The sequence below is a fragment of the Pristiophorus japonicus genome, chromosome 13, assembly GCF_044704955.1.
Source record: "Pristiophorus japonicus isolate sPriJap1 chromosome 13, sPriJap1.hap1, whole genome shotgun sequence".
Classification (NCBI taxonomy): Eukaryota; Metazoa; Chordata; class Chondrichthyes; family Pristiophoridae; genus Pristiophorus; species Pristiophorus japonicus.
In genome coordinates, this window is record NC_091989.1 from 52798795 (window position 1) to 52813424 (window position 14630).

General features: G+C 43.4%; 1 protein-coding gene across 1 annotated transcript in view; it reads right to left on the minus strand.

Moving 5' to 3' along the window:
* LOC139278096 (integumentary mucin B.1-like) overlaps positions 1-14630 on the minus strand; it is a 36007-nt gene that overhangs the window by 12010 nt on the left and 9367 nt on the right. Inside the window, exons 11-13 of the mRNA XM_070896754.1 lie at positions 7488-7832; positions 6320-6379; positions 5979-6038 (exon numbers count right to left, since the gene is read on the minus strand). Of these exons, the coding sequence (XP_070752855.1) occupies positions 5979-6038; positions 6320-6379; positions 7488-7832 (465 nt within the window). The remainder of the gene's footprint in view (positions 1-5978; positions 6039-6319; positions 6380-7487; positions 7833-14630) is intronic.

A 14630-nucleotide genomic window follows, 5' to 3' on the forward strand; every position in this document is an offset into this window, starting at 1 on the left:
TTGGGGGTAGTGTGCTGACATGGATTGAGAACTGGTTGTCAGACAGGAAGCAAAGAGTAGGAGTAAATGGGGACTTTTCAGAATGGCAGGCAGTGACTAGTGGGGTACCGCAAGGTTCTGTGCTGGGGCCCCAGCTGTTTACACTGTACATTAATGATTTAGACGAGGGGATTAAATGTAGTATCTCCAAATTTGCGGATGACACTAAGTTGGGTGGCAGTGTGAGCTGCAAGGAGGATTCTATGAGGCTGCAGAGCGACTTGGATAGGTTAGGTGAGTGGGCAAATGCATGGCAGATGAAGTATAATGTGGATAAATGTGAGGTTATCCACTTTGGTGGTAAAAACAGAGAGACAGACTATTATCTGAATGGTGACAGATTAGGAAAAGGGCAGGTGCAAAGAGACCTGGGTGTCATGGTACATCAGTCATTGAAGGTTGGCATGCAGGTACAGCAGGCGGTTAAGAAAGCAAATGGCATGTTGGCCTTCATAGCGAGGGGATTTGAGTACAAGGGCAGGGAGGTGTTGCTACAATTGTACAGGGCCTTGGTGAGGCCACACCTGGAGTATTGTGTATAGTTTTGGTCTCCTAACCTGAGGAAGGACATTCTTGCTATTGAGGGAGTGCAGCGAAGGTTCACCAGACTGATTCCCGGGATAGCGGGACTGACCTATCAAGAAAGACTGGATCAACTGGGCTTGTATTCACTGGAGTCTAGAAGAATGAGAGGGGACCTCATAGAAACGTTTAAAATTCTGACGGGGTTAGACAGGTTAGATGCAGGAAGAATGTTCCCAATGTTGGGGAAGTCCAGAACCAGGGGACACAGTCTAAGGATAAGGGGGAAGCCATTTAGGACCGAGATGAGGAGGAATTTCTTCACCCAGAGAGTGGTGAACCTGTGGAATTCTCTACCACAGAAAGTTGTTGAGGCCAATTCACTAAATATATTCAAAAAGGAGTTAGATGAAGTCCTTACTACTAGGGGAATCAAGGGGTATGGTGAGAAAACAGGAATGGGGTACTGAAGTTGCATGTTCAGCCATGAACTCATTGAATGGCGGTGCAGGCTAGAAGGGCCGAATGGCCTACTCCTGCACCTATTTTCTATGTTTCTATGTCTATGTTTCTACCTGCCTTTTGTCTGCCCCCTTTTTTAAACAGAGGCGTTACATTAGCTGCTTTCCAATCCACTGGTACCTCCCCAGAGTCCAGAGAATTTTGGTAGATTATAACTAATGCATCTGCTATAACTTCCGCCATCTCTTTTCATACCCTGGGATGCATTTCATCAGGACCAGGGGACTTGTCTACATTGATCCCATTAGCCTGTCCAGCACTACCCCCCCCGCTAGTGATAGTGATTGTTTCAAGGTCCTCTCTTCCCATATTCCTGTGACCAGCAATGTTTGGCATGGTTTTTGTGTTTTCCACTGTGAAGACCGAAGCAAAATAATTGTTAAAGGTCTCACCCATTTCCACATTTCCCATTATTAAATCCCCCTTCTCATCTTCTAAGGGACCAACATTTACTTTAGTCACTCTTTTCCATTTTATATATCTGTAAAAGCTTTTAATATCTGTTTTTATGTTTTGCGCAAGTTTACCTTCGTAATCTATCTTTCCTTTCTTTATTGCTTTCTTAGTCATTCTTTGCTGTTGTTTAGAATTTTCTCAATCCTCTAGTTTCCCACTAACCTTGGCCACCTTATACGTATTGGTCTTTGATTTGATACTCTCCTTTATTTCCTTGGTTATCCACAGCTGGTTATCCCTTCTCTTACCGCCCTTCTTTTTCACTGGAATATATTTTTGTTGCGCACGATGAAAAAGCTCCTTAAAAGTCCTCCACTGTTCCTTAATTGTGCCACCGTTTAGTCTGTGTTTCCAGTCTACTTTAGCCAACTCTGCCCTCATTCCACTGTAGTCCCCTTTGTTTAAGCATAGTACGCTCATTTCTGACACAACTTCCTCACCCTCAATCTGTATTTCAAATTCAACCATACTGTGATCACTCATTCCGAGAGGATCTTTCACTAGGAGATTGTTTATTTTTCCTGTCTCATTACACAGGACCAGATCTAAGATAGCTTGCTCCCTTGTAGGTTCTGTCACATACTGTTCTAAGAAACAATCCCGTATGCATTCTATGAATTCCTCCTCAAGGCTACCCCATGCGATTTGATTTGACCAATCAATATGTAGGTTAAAATCCCCCATGACTACTGCCGTTCCTTTTTCACATGCCTCCATTATTCCCTTGATTATTGCCCGCCCCACCATGAAGTTATTATTTGGGGGCCTATAAACTACGCCCACCAGTGACTTTTTCCCCTTACTATCTCTAATCTCCACCCACAATGATTCAACATTTTGTTCAGTAGAGCCAATATCGTCTCTCACAACTGCTCTGATATCATCCTTTATTAACAGAGCTACCCCACCTCCTTTCCCTTCCTGTCTATCTTTCCGAATCGTCAGATACCCCTGTATGCTTAATTCTCAGTCTTGGCCACCCTGCAACCACGTTTCTGTAATGGCCTCCAAATCATACCCATTTGTAATGATTTGTGCCGTCAACTCATTTACTTTATTTCGAATGCTGCGTGCATTTAGGTAGAGTGTTTTAATCCTAGTTTTTAAACCATGATTTTTAGTTTTGACCCCTCCTGCAGCCCCTTTATATTCAGTGGCCCTTTTTGTTTTTTGCCTTGGGTTTCTCTCCCCTCTACTTTTACTCATCTCCTTTCTGTCTTTTGCTTTTGTCTCCTTTTTGTTTCCCTCTGTCTCCCTGCATTGGTTCCCATCCCCCTGCCATATTAGTTTAACTCCTCCCCAACAGCACTAGCAAACACTCCCCCTTGAACATTGGTTCCTGTCCTGCCCAGGTGCAGACCGTCCAGTCTGTACTGGTCCCACCTCCCCCAGAACCTGTTCCAATGCCCCAGACATTTGAATCCCTCCTTGCTGCACCACTGCTCAAGCCACGTATTCATCTGAGCTATCCTGCGATTCCTACTCTGACTAGCACGTAGCACTGGTAGCAATCCCGAGATTACTACTTTTGAGGTCCTACTTTTTAATTTAGCTCCTAGCTCCTTAAATTCGTCTCGTAGGACCTCATCCCTTTTTTTACCTATGTCGTTGGTACCAATGTGCACCACGACAACTGGCTGTTCTCCTCCCTTTTTAGAATGTCCTGCACCCGCTCTGAGACATCCTTGACCCTTGCACCAGGGAGGCAACATACCATCCTAGAGTCTCGGTTGCGGCCGCCGAAACGCCTATCTATTCCCCTTACAATTGAATCCCCTATCACTATCGCTCTCCCACTCTTTTTCCTGCCCTCCTGTGCAACAGAGCCCGCCACGGTGCCATGAACTTGGCTGTTGCTGCCCTCCCCTGATGAGTCATCCCCCTCAACAGTACTCAAAGCAGTTGCACTACCTTCCTTGCACTGCTCTTCCTGCTGGTCTTCCATTTCCTAGCTGGCTGTGGACCCTTCACCTGCGGTAAGACCAACTCGCTACACGTGCTACTCACGTCATTCTCAGCATCATGGATGCTCCAGAGTGAATCCACCCTCAGCTCCAATTCCGCAACACGGTCCGTCAGGAGCTGGAGGCGGATACACTTCCCGCACACGTAGTCGTCAGGGACACCGGAAGTGTCCCTGAGTTCCCACATGGCACAGGAGGAGCATATCACGTGACCGAGCTCTCCTGCCATGACTTAACCCTTAGATACCCTTAAATTGGCAACAACAATGTTAACAGTTACTGATATAAAAAAGAAAAAGAAAACCTACTCACCAATCACCAGCCAATCACTTACCCCCTTGGCTGTGACGTCACTTTTTGATTTCTTTCTACTTTTTTGCCTTCTCTCCCTGCTGCAGCTGGACAAGCTGAGCCTTTATAGGCCTCACCAACGCCACGAACTCCCGCCTCTCAGACTGCCGCCGCCTCTCCTCTGCCGCTGGGCCTTTATAGGCCTCACCAACGCCACGAACTCCTGCCTCTCGGACTGCCGCCGCCTCTCCTCTGCCGCTGGACCTTTATAAGCCTCACCAACGCCATGAACTCCCGCCTCTTGGACAGTGCTTTCGTGAGTTGCAGTGAACGGTGCCCCCTGCAATGGTAATGTGTGAAAGGAATGGCTTGGGCATTGTCGGGATGCTTCATGGTGTTGGTGTTGGGTAGTACCAACCTGGTGATACCAACCTGTTGCAATCAGGGTGTACAGCATCAAGTGAAATAAATCTGGCCATGGTGTAGCCATCACTGGCCTCCCAGCCATAAATGTGCTCAGGTACTGATGCGCTGTGTCCTATGCTGCATCAGTTCATTGGGGAGAAGGTTGGTGTTGTTGGTGCTGCTGGTGTGCCTGATGATGCTGGTGTTGGGGCTGATCGTGGTGGGATTCTGAGGACCAAGGTGAGCAAGTATAAAGTGCACACATGCTTATGGAATAGATGGCAGTTGAAGTAGAGATGACAGAAGTGATCTGTCAATGGTGGAAGAGGTAATGAGGTCAGACTGGATGGAGACGTGTGTAAAGTCTTGCAGCATTTTGAATCTGTTGACAAAATGCAGTTTAGAGAAGCTAGTTATTGAGGGAAATTTCGAAATCAGCTGAGAGCTTTGACTTGAAATTTGAAGCTGTCCACTCATCAACTGACTCAATGGCCACTGACCTCCCACCTCAGCTTCACAGACGAGGTCTAAGCACAGCAGGAAAGGGATGGGCGGCCTGTCAAATTCAAAAAGCTGGGAATAAACCAATGTTAAGTGGCTGTAAACAAATCACTAATGACTTGAATTGCTTCCCCCATCGCTGCGGTGTTGGGTCTGCTCAGTGTTGACGGACCAAACATTTGGCAAATGCGCATGGCGGTGGGTTCACTTTTTTCAGTCAGTGGCAAATGAACGACGCTCACCGTTCATTACATTTACTGCCACACACATCCTTTGCCTGGGCTTTTGCGCCTCAACCTACGTCATCGGGAGTCCGATACAGCGCAGTGCCCTCTACAGAGCATCTGGGGCCTGTGTCAACAGGGAAAGGCACAGTTGGTCTCTTCAACCAAACAGATTGAAAAATCCGCACTAAAGCATGCAGAGTCTAATCCAATATGTGTAAATTAGAGTATTTAATTCAATGTAATATCATGTATAGTGAAGGAAGGAAGACGGGATTAAGAGATAGATATAAAAGAGACAGAAAGCAAAATTGAAAATAACAATTAAAATTTAAAGAGAGAGGCTCCACACTTGTAAAAGTTAATTCTCAGTGCCAGAAAAGTTGTCTGGTTGTAATTAAGGCTTATATCATGGTTAAAAATTCACTTACACTTGAATGGACGAGCCTGAACATTTTCTGGCACATACAGTGGGTATTTAGAGGGTAAGTAGAGCAAATTCACACCCTTCATTTGTTTCAATGCCAAATCTCTTGGTGAGGTACCAGTGTAGTGAAGCTTGTGGAGTAAAAAATCAAATTGGACAGCAACTGTCTGATTTCCACGTTTAACTGTACACGTGCGGACATTAGAAGTTGCTTACCCATTTACTCCTTAATAATGAGAGGACTGATCGTCTCACCGTTATTCCTAACGCAAAATCAGGGCCAATGATTCTATGTGAATTTGACCTTATGCACACTATCACCTTCAGAAATGTATATTTCATTCAAACATCTGCAAAATATTCCAAAGACATTGAGTAAACATTGGTGAGTAAGCAAGGATGAAGAGAGACAGAGGCATGCTCAACCATAGGCACAACATTTCTCATGTTCAGCCTCTGATCTGGATTCAATCAAATAGTTAACTTGTCAACCATTTCCCTCTGGAAGGAATGAGCTAAATATCAAAAAGGAATGAAGTAATGGACTTCCACTGTCTGGGAGTTGTTAAACAAGATAACTTGTGTCACTGATCTTGCTACGGGATATCGAAAGAAGCCCTCACTCACCCGGTGTGGAACCAGTAGTGGACCCGGTTGTAGTTGCTTTCACTGTTGTAGTGATTCCTTCTGTAGAACAAAAAAAGTAATCAAAATAACTTCAATACAACGTAAATTCCTATAGTATTCCTGTAGAGTTCATCCATAAGATTATTTAATTACAGTTAATGCAGAAATAATGTAAAAACTAATTGCCGATTCAGATGTCTTAAGTTTTCAACCTGTTTTCAACAAAAGATAAGGTCTACAAGACTGAACTAATGGCTGACATTTTTTGAAAGCTGAATTGGGGAAAAGCACACTGGTGTGAACAGACTTGCTGGTCTATATTGAAAGAAGACTTCACTTACCCGTTGTAGTAGTGCCAGCAATATTAGGTGTGGTTGTTGTCCCTTTTGTTGTAGTCGTCACTTCGGAAGAAAAAGAAAAACATTCAAACACTGCACTCCAACATCAGTCCAGCAATATTGAGAATTTCACCAGTATTTTGTTGTTTGTTATTCGTTGATGGGATGTTGGCATCACTGGCAAGGCCAGCAGTTATTGCACATCCCTACTTGCTTTTGAGAAGGTGATGTGAGCCTAAAACCACTGTAGTCTGGGTACTCCCACAGTGTTGTTGGGGAGGGAGTTCCAGGATTTTGACCATACGATGATGAAGGAATGGCAATATATTTTCAAGTCAGGGTGGTATGTGAGTTGAAAGGGAACTTGGAGGTGATGGTGTTCCCATGCGCATTGTGCCCTTGTCCTTCTACGATTTAGATCACGGGTTTGGGAGGCGCTGCTGAAGAAGCCTTGGTGAGTTGTTGCAGTGCATCTTGTAGATTGTACACACTGCAGACACGTTGCACTGGTGGTGGAGGGAGTGAATGTTTAAGGTAGTGGATGGGCTGCCAATTAAGTGGGCTGTTTTGTCCTGGATGGTTACGAGCTTCTTGAGTGTTATTGGAGCTGCACTCATCCAGGCAAGTGGAGAGTATTCCATCACTGTCCTGATTTATGCCTTTTAGATGGTGGAAAGGCTTCGCGGAGTTAAGAAATGAATCACTCACCACAGAATACCCAGCCTCTGACCTGCTCATGTAGCCACGGTATTTATGTGGCTAACCCAGGATATTGGTATTGGGGGATTCGGCGATGGTAATGCCGTTGAATGTCAAAGGGCGATGGTTAGATTGTCTCTTGTTGGAGATGGTCATTGCTTGGTACTTATGTGATGCAAATGTTACTTGCCACTTATCAGCCCAAGTCTGAATGTTGTCCAGGTCTTTTTGCATGCGGACACAGACTGCTTCATTATCTGAGGAGTTGCGAATGGCACTGATCACTGCAATCATCAGCGAACATCCCCACTTCTGACTTTATTTATTGATACTGAGGCACGAATGATCAGGACATGTTTAACTACAGCTATTAACTATTTATCTTTACACCTTTGACTGCTTGATGTAATTAGTCAGCTTTGATTTAACATACGGAATACATTATTAATTTGGACACAAGTTTCTCATTTACCAGAAACCATATTTGTACTGCTGGTTGTTGTGGTCATTGCTGTTTGTTTCTCGCAGCAAACTCGAATTTGGTAGTCATAACAAAACTTGGACTCCTGCAAATCATTTTCTGAGACTATGCAGGTGAGACCCGTGTCTTTGTCGCACGTCACATTGTCTGGTGAGTCGCTTATTGGCCTCTCAGGTTCATCAACGAATTGACAGTGAATGATAGTAATTTGATCAAAAGGGGAAGAACAGTGTTTATTGTTTCGGGGGTCTAGTAATTCATAATCGCCTGGGCTGTCACTAGAAGGTGTATGTTCATTAAACCAGCGGGACCATTCGCCATGGCAGACAACAACCTCTGTAACAGAAAAGGTGGAGAACATATTAGACCCTCATGATCCAACCAAAACTATGAAACATAAATATGAGAGCAACAAGGCAGCAGTTGCAGAGTGTTCGAAAAGAAGTCTTTCATACAACTGGACTAAAACAGGAATAGGCACAATATTAGCAACCACAAAATGTCAAGGGAACAATTTTTGACAATATTTGTAAATTATTCTATTAGAAATTAGATGTATACAGCCCATGAGCATCATCGTGACGTGCAAATTGTACATTTGAGTAGCTGCTTGAAAAAATATCATAAAATTGAATGTGAGAATAAGTGGAGACTAAATGAGACAGAGGTGGCAGCAGAGAGGAATTTTATAGATAAAACTGTATAAGCATAACTGCTCTTCGGGGCGAGATTGACACAAAAGTGGTTTTGTCATTCTTGTGAAAGTGCCATTGCTTGCAGATTGAGATGTACTGAACTTTTCAATTAATTCCATTCCAAAGGATTGGGCAACAGGTCTGCAGGGTTGAACTGATGGACTGGCAGTAATAGAGCCCCCACCCCTAGTGGGCTACTGTTCCACCGAGTGGACTTCTGTGGTAATGCAACTACTGATGTAAATACAATAAAAGGATCAGGTAGCAAGGTCACATGTCCTGCCAACCAAGAGATAGACTTCGAGAGGTTCTTTGTTTTGCAGAACAGCTAAAAATCCAAGGTAAATTACAAGCATAGTTGGCTGAACTGTTGACATTGCCAGATCCAGATGGCTGCGCCCATGCAAATAATAGGGCATTGGGTGAGTTCCATCATGACCGAGAGACTTTCGGAACATATGTGGAGCAGCTAGAAATGTTTTTAACTGCGAATAGTATCGTAAAAGTCCCTGCTGATGAAAACCATAACCGGCCGATTTTAGAACGGAAACTGGCTATTTTCTTGATGAAGTAGGCCATGAGGTGCATGAAATTCTGAAAAATGTACTGTTCTGGTCAAGCCAAAAGACATGCCAGTGATGGAGATTAGAACAACACTGCAATCCTGATCCCCTGGAAATTGCTGAAAGTTATCGTTTTGGAAATGAGATCAATTTATTGATGAGGGTATCAATGAGTACATTGTAACTTTAAAAAAGCTACAATGCCATTCACTGGCAGTTTGGAAAATTTCAGGACCAAGCATTGCATTTGTGGGATGAAAAATGAAGCAATCAGAAGAAAGTTGTTGACAACCCACAACTTGACTTGATTTAGCTTGTCAGACAGCTATGTCGATGTATATGGCACTTCCGAGAATTTTGCACCATTTCCAGTCGTCAGACAACTGAATGAATCGCCTACAGGTTATAAGTAAAAGGCAAAAGCAAAATATTGCAGATGCTGGAATCTGAAATAAAAACAGAAAATGCTGGAAATTTCAGCGGGTCAGTCAGCAACTGTGGAGAGAAACAGAGTTAATGTTTCGGGTCGATAATCCTTCGTCAGAAAGTAAAAGGCAGTTGGGCCACAAGGCCTCAGCAACTGGCCATGGTAACAGTACATTGAAGTTATGCTATCAGTGTGTGGGACAACACATTTCTCAAAACTGTCCAGAAGTGAAGGCAGAGTTTTTCTTCTGCAAGAAAACAGGACATCTTGCAAAGGCATGTCGACTGAAGAGCAAACTGACTTTCAATGCGAGAAGTAGATATCACGAGACACTACATAGCATTGAAGACGAGTAACAGGACGAGGTGGTTCTGGAGATACACGTCATTAGGTGCACAAGGGTATCTAACAATAATTCGCAATGTATTGTCATCTAAGTAGACGTTGCAGGAACCGGGATATCCATGGAAATTGACACTGGTGCATCCGTGAGCGAAGGACCGGAATTGCTATATTTTGATAAGTTACCTGATTTTCCACTAGAGAAATCGAAGATAGAGCTGTGAGGCTACTCAGGAGAGAAAATTCCTGTTGTAGGACATATCACCATTCCGGTGAAATACAAAGATCAGTTTCAGAGCTTGCCTCTCACAGTAGTGGCAAGAGACAAGCCTGCTTTGGTAGGTAGAAATTGGTTGGATCGAGATTTTTCGCGTGGAATCGAAATTTGCATCGAAAGATGACGTCATCAAGCAGTATCCGAAGGTGTTCCACGAAACAGGCAGTCCACCCAAAACCTCCAGGCCAGTGTCAGAGAACAGAAGGACGCTAGACCAGTTTACTGCAAGCCACGTCCCGTACCATATGCAGTCAAGGAGAAAGTTGAGCAAGAACTCAAAAGATTAGAAACTGAGAACATTATCTCCAAGGTAGATCTAAGTAATGCTGATGCTATGTCAAGGTTACCATCCCCATCACAAGTTACAGCCAATAGGGAAGATGTGTTCTATTTTTCACACATTGATGAGCTGCCAGTCGCAGCTGAAGAGATTGGTCGAGCTACCAAACGTGACCCAGTTATATCAAAGGTGTATGATTACATCGCAAATGTCTACCAAACCAGGTATCAGAGGAAGATATTCATCAATACTTCATTCTTAGGAATGAATTATCAGTGGATAAAGATTGTATCATGTGTGGTGCAAGAGTAGTTATCCCAAATAAGTTCAGGCCCAAATTGTTAGGAGATCTTCTTGACCAGCACCTGGGAACGTGCTTGACCAAGAGTTTTGCACACAGTTATTTATGGTGGCCAGGTTTAGATAAACATAAGAACATAAGAATTAGGAACACGAGTAGGCCATCTAGCCCCTCGAGCCTGCTCCGCCATTCAACAAGATCATGGCTGATCTGGCTGTGGACTCAGCTCCACTTACCCGCCCGCTCCCCACAACCCGTAATTGCCTAATTGGTTAAAAATCTATCTATCTGTGATTTGAATACATTCAATGAGCTAGCCTCAACTGCTTCCTTGGGCAGAGCATTCCACAGATTCACAACCCTCTGGGAGAAGAAATTCCTTCTCAACTCGGTTTTAAATTGGTTCCCCCATATTTTGAGGCTGTGCCCCCTAGTTCTAGTGTCCCCGACCAGTGGAAATAACTTCTCTGCCTCTATCTTGTCTATCCCTTTCATTATTTTAAATGTTTCTATAAGATCACCCCTCATCCTTCTGAACTCCAACGAGTAAAGACCCAGTCTACTCAATCTATCATCATAAGTTAATCCCCTCATTTCTGGAATCAGCCTAGTGAATCGTCTCTGTACCCCCTCCAAAGCTAGTATATCCTTCCTTAAGTAAGGTGACCAAAACTGCACGCAGTACTCCAGGTGCGGCCTCACCAATACCCTGTACAGTTGCAGCAGGACCTCCCTGCTTTTGTACTCCATTGCTCTCGCAATGAAGGCCAACATTCCATTCGCCTTCCTGATTACCTGCTGCACCTGCAAACTAACTTTTTGGGATTCATGCACAAGGACCCCCAGGTCCCTCTGCACCACAGCATGTTGTAATTTCTCCCCATTAAAATAATATTTCCTTTTACTGTTTTTTTTCTCAAGGTGGATGACCTCACATTTTCCGACATTGTATTCCATCTGCCAAACCTTAGACCATTCGCTTAACCTATTTAAATCTCTTTGCAGCCTCTCTGTGTCCTCTACACAACCCGCTATCCCACTAATCTGTGTGGCATCTGCAAATTTTGTTACACTACACTTTGTCCCCTCTTCCAGGTCATCTATGTATATTATAAACAGTTGTGGTCCCAGCACCGATCCCTGTGTCACACCACTAACCACCGATTTCCAACCCGAAAAGGACCCATTTATCACGACTCTCTGCTTTCTGTTAGCCAGTCAATTCTCTATCCATGCTAATACATTTCCTCTGACTCCGCGTACCTTTACCTTCTGCAGTAACCTTTTGTGTGGCACCTTATCGAATACCTTTTGGAAATCTAAATACACCACATCCATCGGTACACCTCTATCCACCATACTCGTTATATCCTCAAAGAATTCCAGTAAATTAGTTAAACATGATTTCTCCTTCATGAATCCATGTTGTGTCTGCTTGATTGCACTATTCCTATCTAGATGTCCCGCTATTTTTTCCTTAATGATAGCTTCAAGTATTTTCCCCGCTACAGATGTTAAACTAACCGGCCTATAGTTACCTGCCTTTTGTCTGCCCCCTTTTTTAAACAGAGGCATTACATTAGCTGCTTTCCAATCTGCTGATACCTCCCCAGAGTCCAGAGAATTTTGGTAGATTATAACGAATGCATCTGCTATAACTTCCGCCATCTCTTTTCATACCCTGGGATGCATTTCATTAGGACCAGGGGACTTGTCTACCTTGAGTCCAATTAGCTTGTCCAGCACTACCCCCCTAGTGATAGTGATTATCTCAACGTTCTCCCTTCCCACATTCCAGTGACCAGCAATCTTTGGCATGGTTTTTGTGTCTTCCACTGTGAAGACTGAAGCAAAATAATTGTTTAAGGTCTCAGCCATTTCCACATTTCCCATTATTAAATCCCCCTTTGAGAATGTGGGAAAATGTATAGAGACAGTGAAGTTGAGAATGTGGGAAAATGTTACAACATTGGCACAAATAACAGACTGGCTCAAGGTCTTGCTAGTCACACCCGTAAACTTGAAATAATAACAAGGGTAAGAAAGGCTCTTTGTGTAAAAACAGTTGAACAATTGCTGCTACACATAATTACGTGCCCATACCGAATTGGGCCAGGAAGGCCAGATGTCGGCTCATTCGTGGACAAAGGGAAGGAGGGATCATAAGAGGATAGGGTGAACTGAATGTCACACAAATTGTATCATGTACTGAAAATGTACACCGTTGCGCCCCTACATTGTAACGGGACTTGTCCATGGGGAGTGAGTGCACTCTAAAGGGAGAGCATTCCTTCATTCTGATAAGTCCCGGCCGGTGAAACAATTAATAAAGTCTGCTTTGTTATAAGTGGCTACGGTGTTCGACTCAGTGAATTCGCTGAACCAGATTGAGGGAAAAGAATCCGTATTAACACCTTCTCATCTTCGAAGGGACCAACATTTACTTTAGTCACTCTTTTCCATTTTATATATCGGTAAAAGCTTTTACTATCTGTTTTTATGTTTTGCGCAAGTTTACTTTCGTAATCTATCTTTCCTTTCTTTATTGCTTTCTTAGTCATTCTTTGCTGTCGTTTAAAATTTTCCCAATCTTCTAGTTTCCCACTAACCTTGGCCACCTTATACGCATTGGTTTTTAATTTGATACTCTCCTTTATTTCCTTGGTTATCCAAGGCTGGTTATCCCTTCTCTTACCGCCCTTCTTTTTCACTGGAATATATTTTTGTTGAGCACTATGAAAGAGTTCCTTAAAAGTCCTCCACTGATCCTCAATTGTGCCACCGTTTAGTCTGTATTCCCAGTCTACTTTAGCCAACTCTGCCCTCATCCCACTGTAGTCCCCTTTGTTTAAGCATAGTACACTTGTTTGAGACACGACTTCCTCACCCTCAATCTGTATTACAAATTCAACCATATTGTGATCACTCATTCCGAGAGGATCTTTTACTAGGAGATCGTTTATTATTCCTGTCTCATTACACAGGACCAGATCTAAGATAGCTTGCTCCCTAGTAGGTTTTGTAACATACTGTTCTAAGAAACAATCCCGTATGCATTCTCTGAATTCCTCCTCAAGGTTACCCCATGCTATTTGATTTGACCAATCGATATGTAGGTTAAAATCCCCCATGATTACTGCTGTTCCTTTTTCACATGCCTCCATTATTCCCTTTATTATTGTCCGCCCCACTGTGAAGTTATTATTTGGGGGCCTATAAACTACGCCCACCAGTGACTTTTTCCCCTTACTATCTCTAATCTCCACCCACAATGATTCAACATTTTCTTCATTAGAGCCAATATCATCTCTCACAACTGCCCTGATATTATCCTTTATTAACAGAGCTACCCCACCTCCTTTCCCTTCTTGTCTATCCTTCCGAAATGTCAGATACCCCTGTATGTTTAATTCCCAGTCTTGGCCACCCTGCAACCACGTTTCTGTAATGGCCACCAAATCATACCCATTTGTAATGATTTGTGCCGTCAACTCATTTACTTTATTTTGAATGCTGCGTGCGTTTAGGTCGAGTGTTTTAATCCTAGTTTTTAAACCATGATTTTTAGTTTTGACTCGTCCTGCAGCCCCTTTATATTCATACATATTGTCCCTTCCTATCACCTTGTGATTTTCACTTACCCCAGTGCTACTCTGCTCTGTTGCCTCCTCCCTTTTGCATTCTTTCTTGGGGTCTAGCTAGCTCAGAGCCCTCTCCTGGGTTCCGAATACTCCTCGCATTGAGGCACCGAGCTTTCATACTTGCCTTTTTATGACACTTTGACCCTTTAGAATTTTGCTGTGCAGTGGCCCTTTTTGTTTTTTGCCTTGGGTTTCTCTGCCCTCCACTTTTGCTCATCTCCTTTCTGTCTTTTGCTTCTTTCTCCATTTTGTTTCCCTCTGTCTCCCTGCATTGGTTCCCATCCCCTACCATATTAGTGTAACTCCTCCCCAACAGCACGAGCAAACAATCCCCCCTATATAAAGATATAGAATACATCATTCGTCAGTGTACAACATGTCAATTGGTGAGCAAGAAACCACCAACAGTATTATTACAGACATGGAAATGGTCTCCCAGGGTGTGGCAAAGGTTGTATGTAGATTTTGCTGAGCTAGAAGGACAACAATTGTTCATTATGATGAATAGTCATTCGAAGTGGTAGAGGTGTTTTTGATGTGGAAAATAACAAGTAAAACACGAGACAATTTGCCAAGATTTTTTTTTTTATATGGCCTCCCAGAAGAAA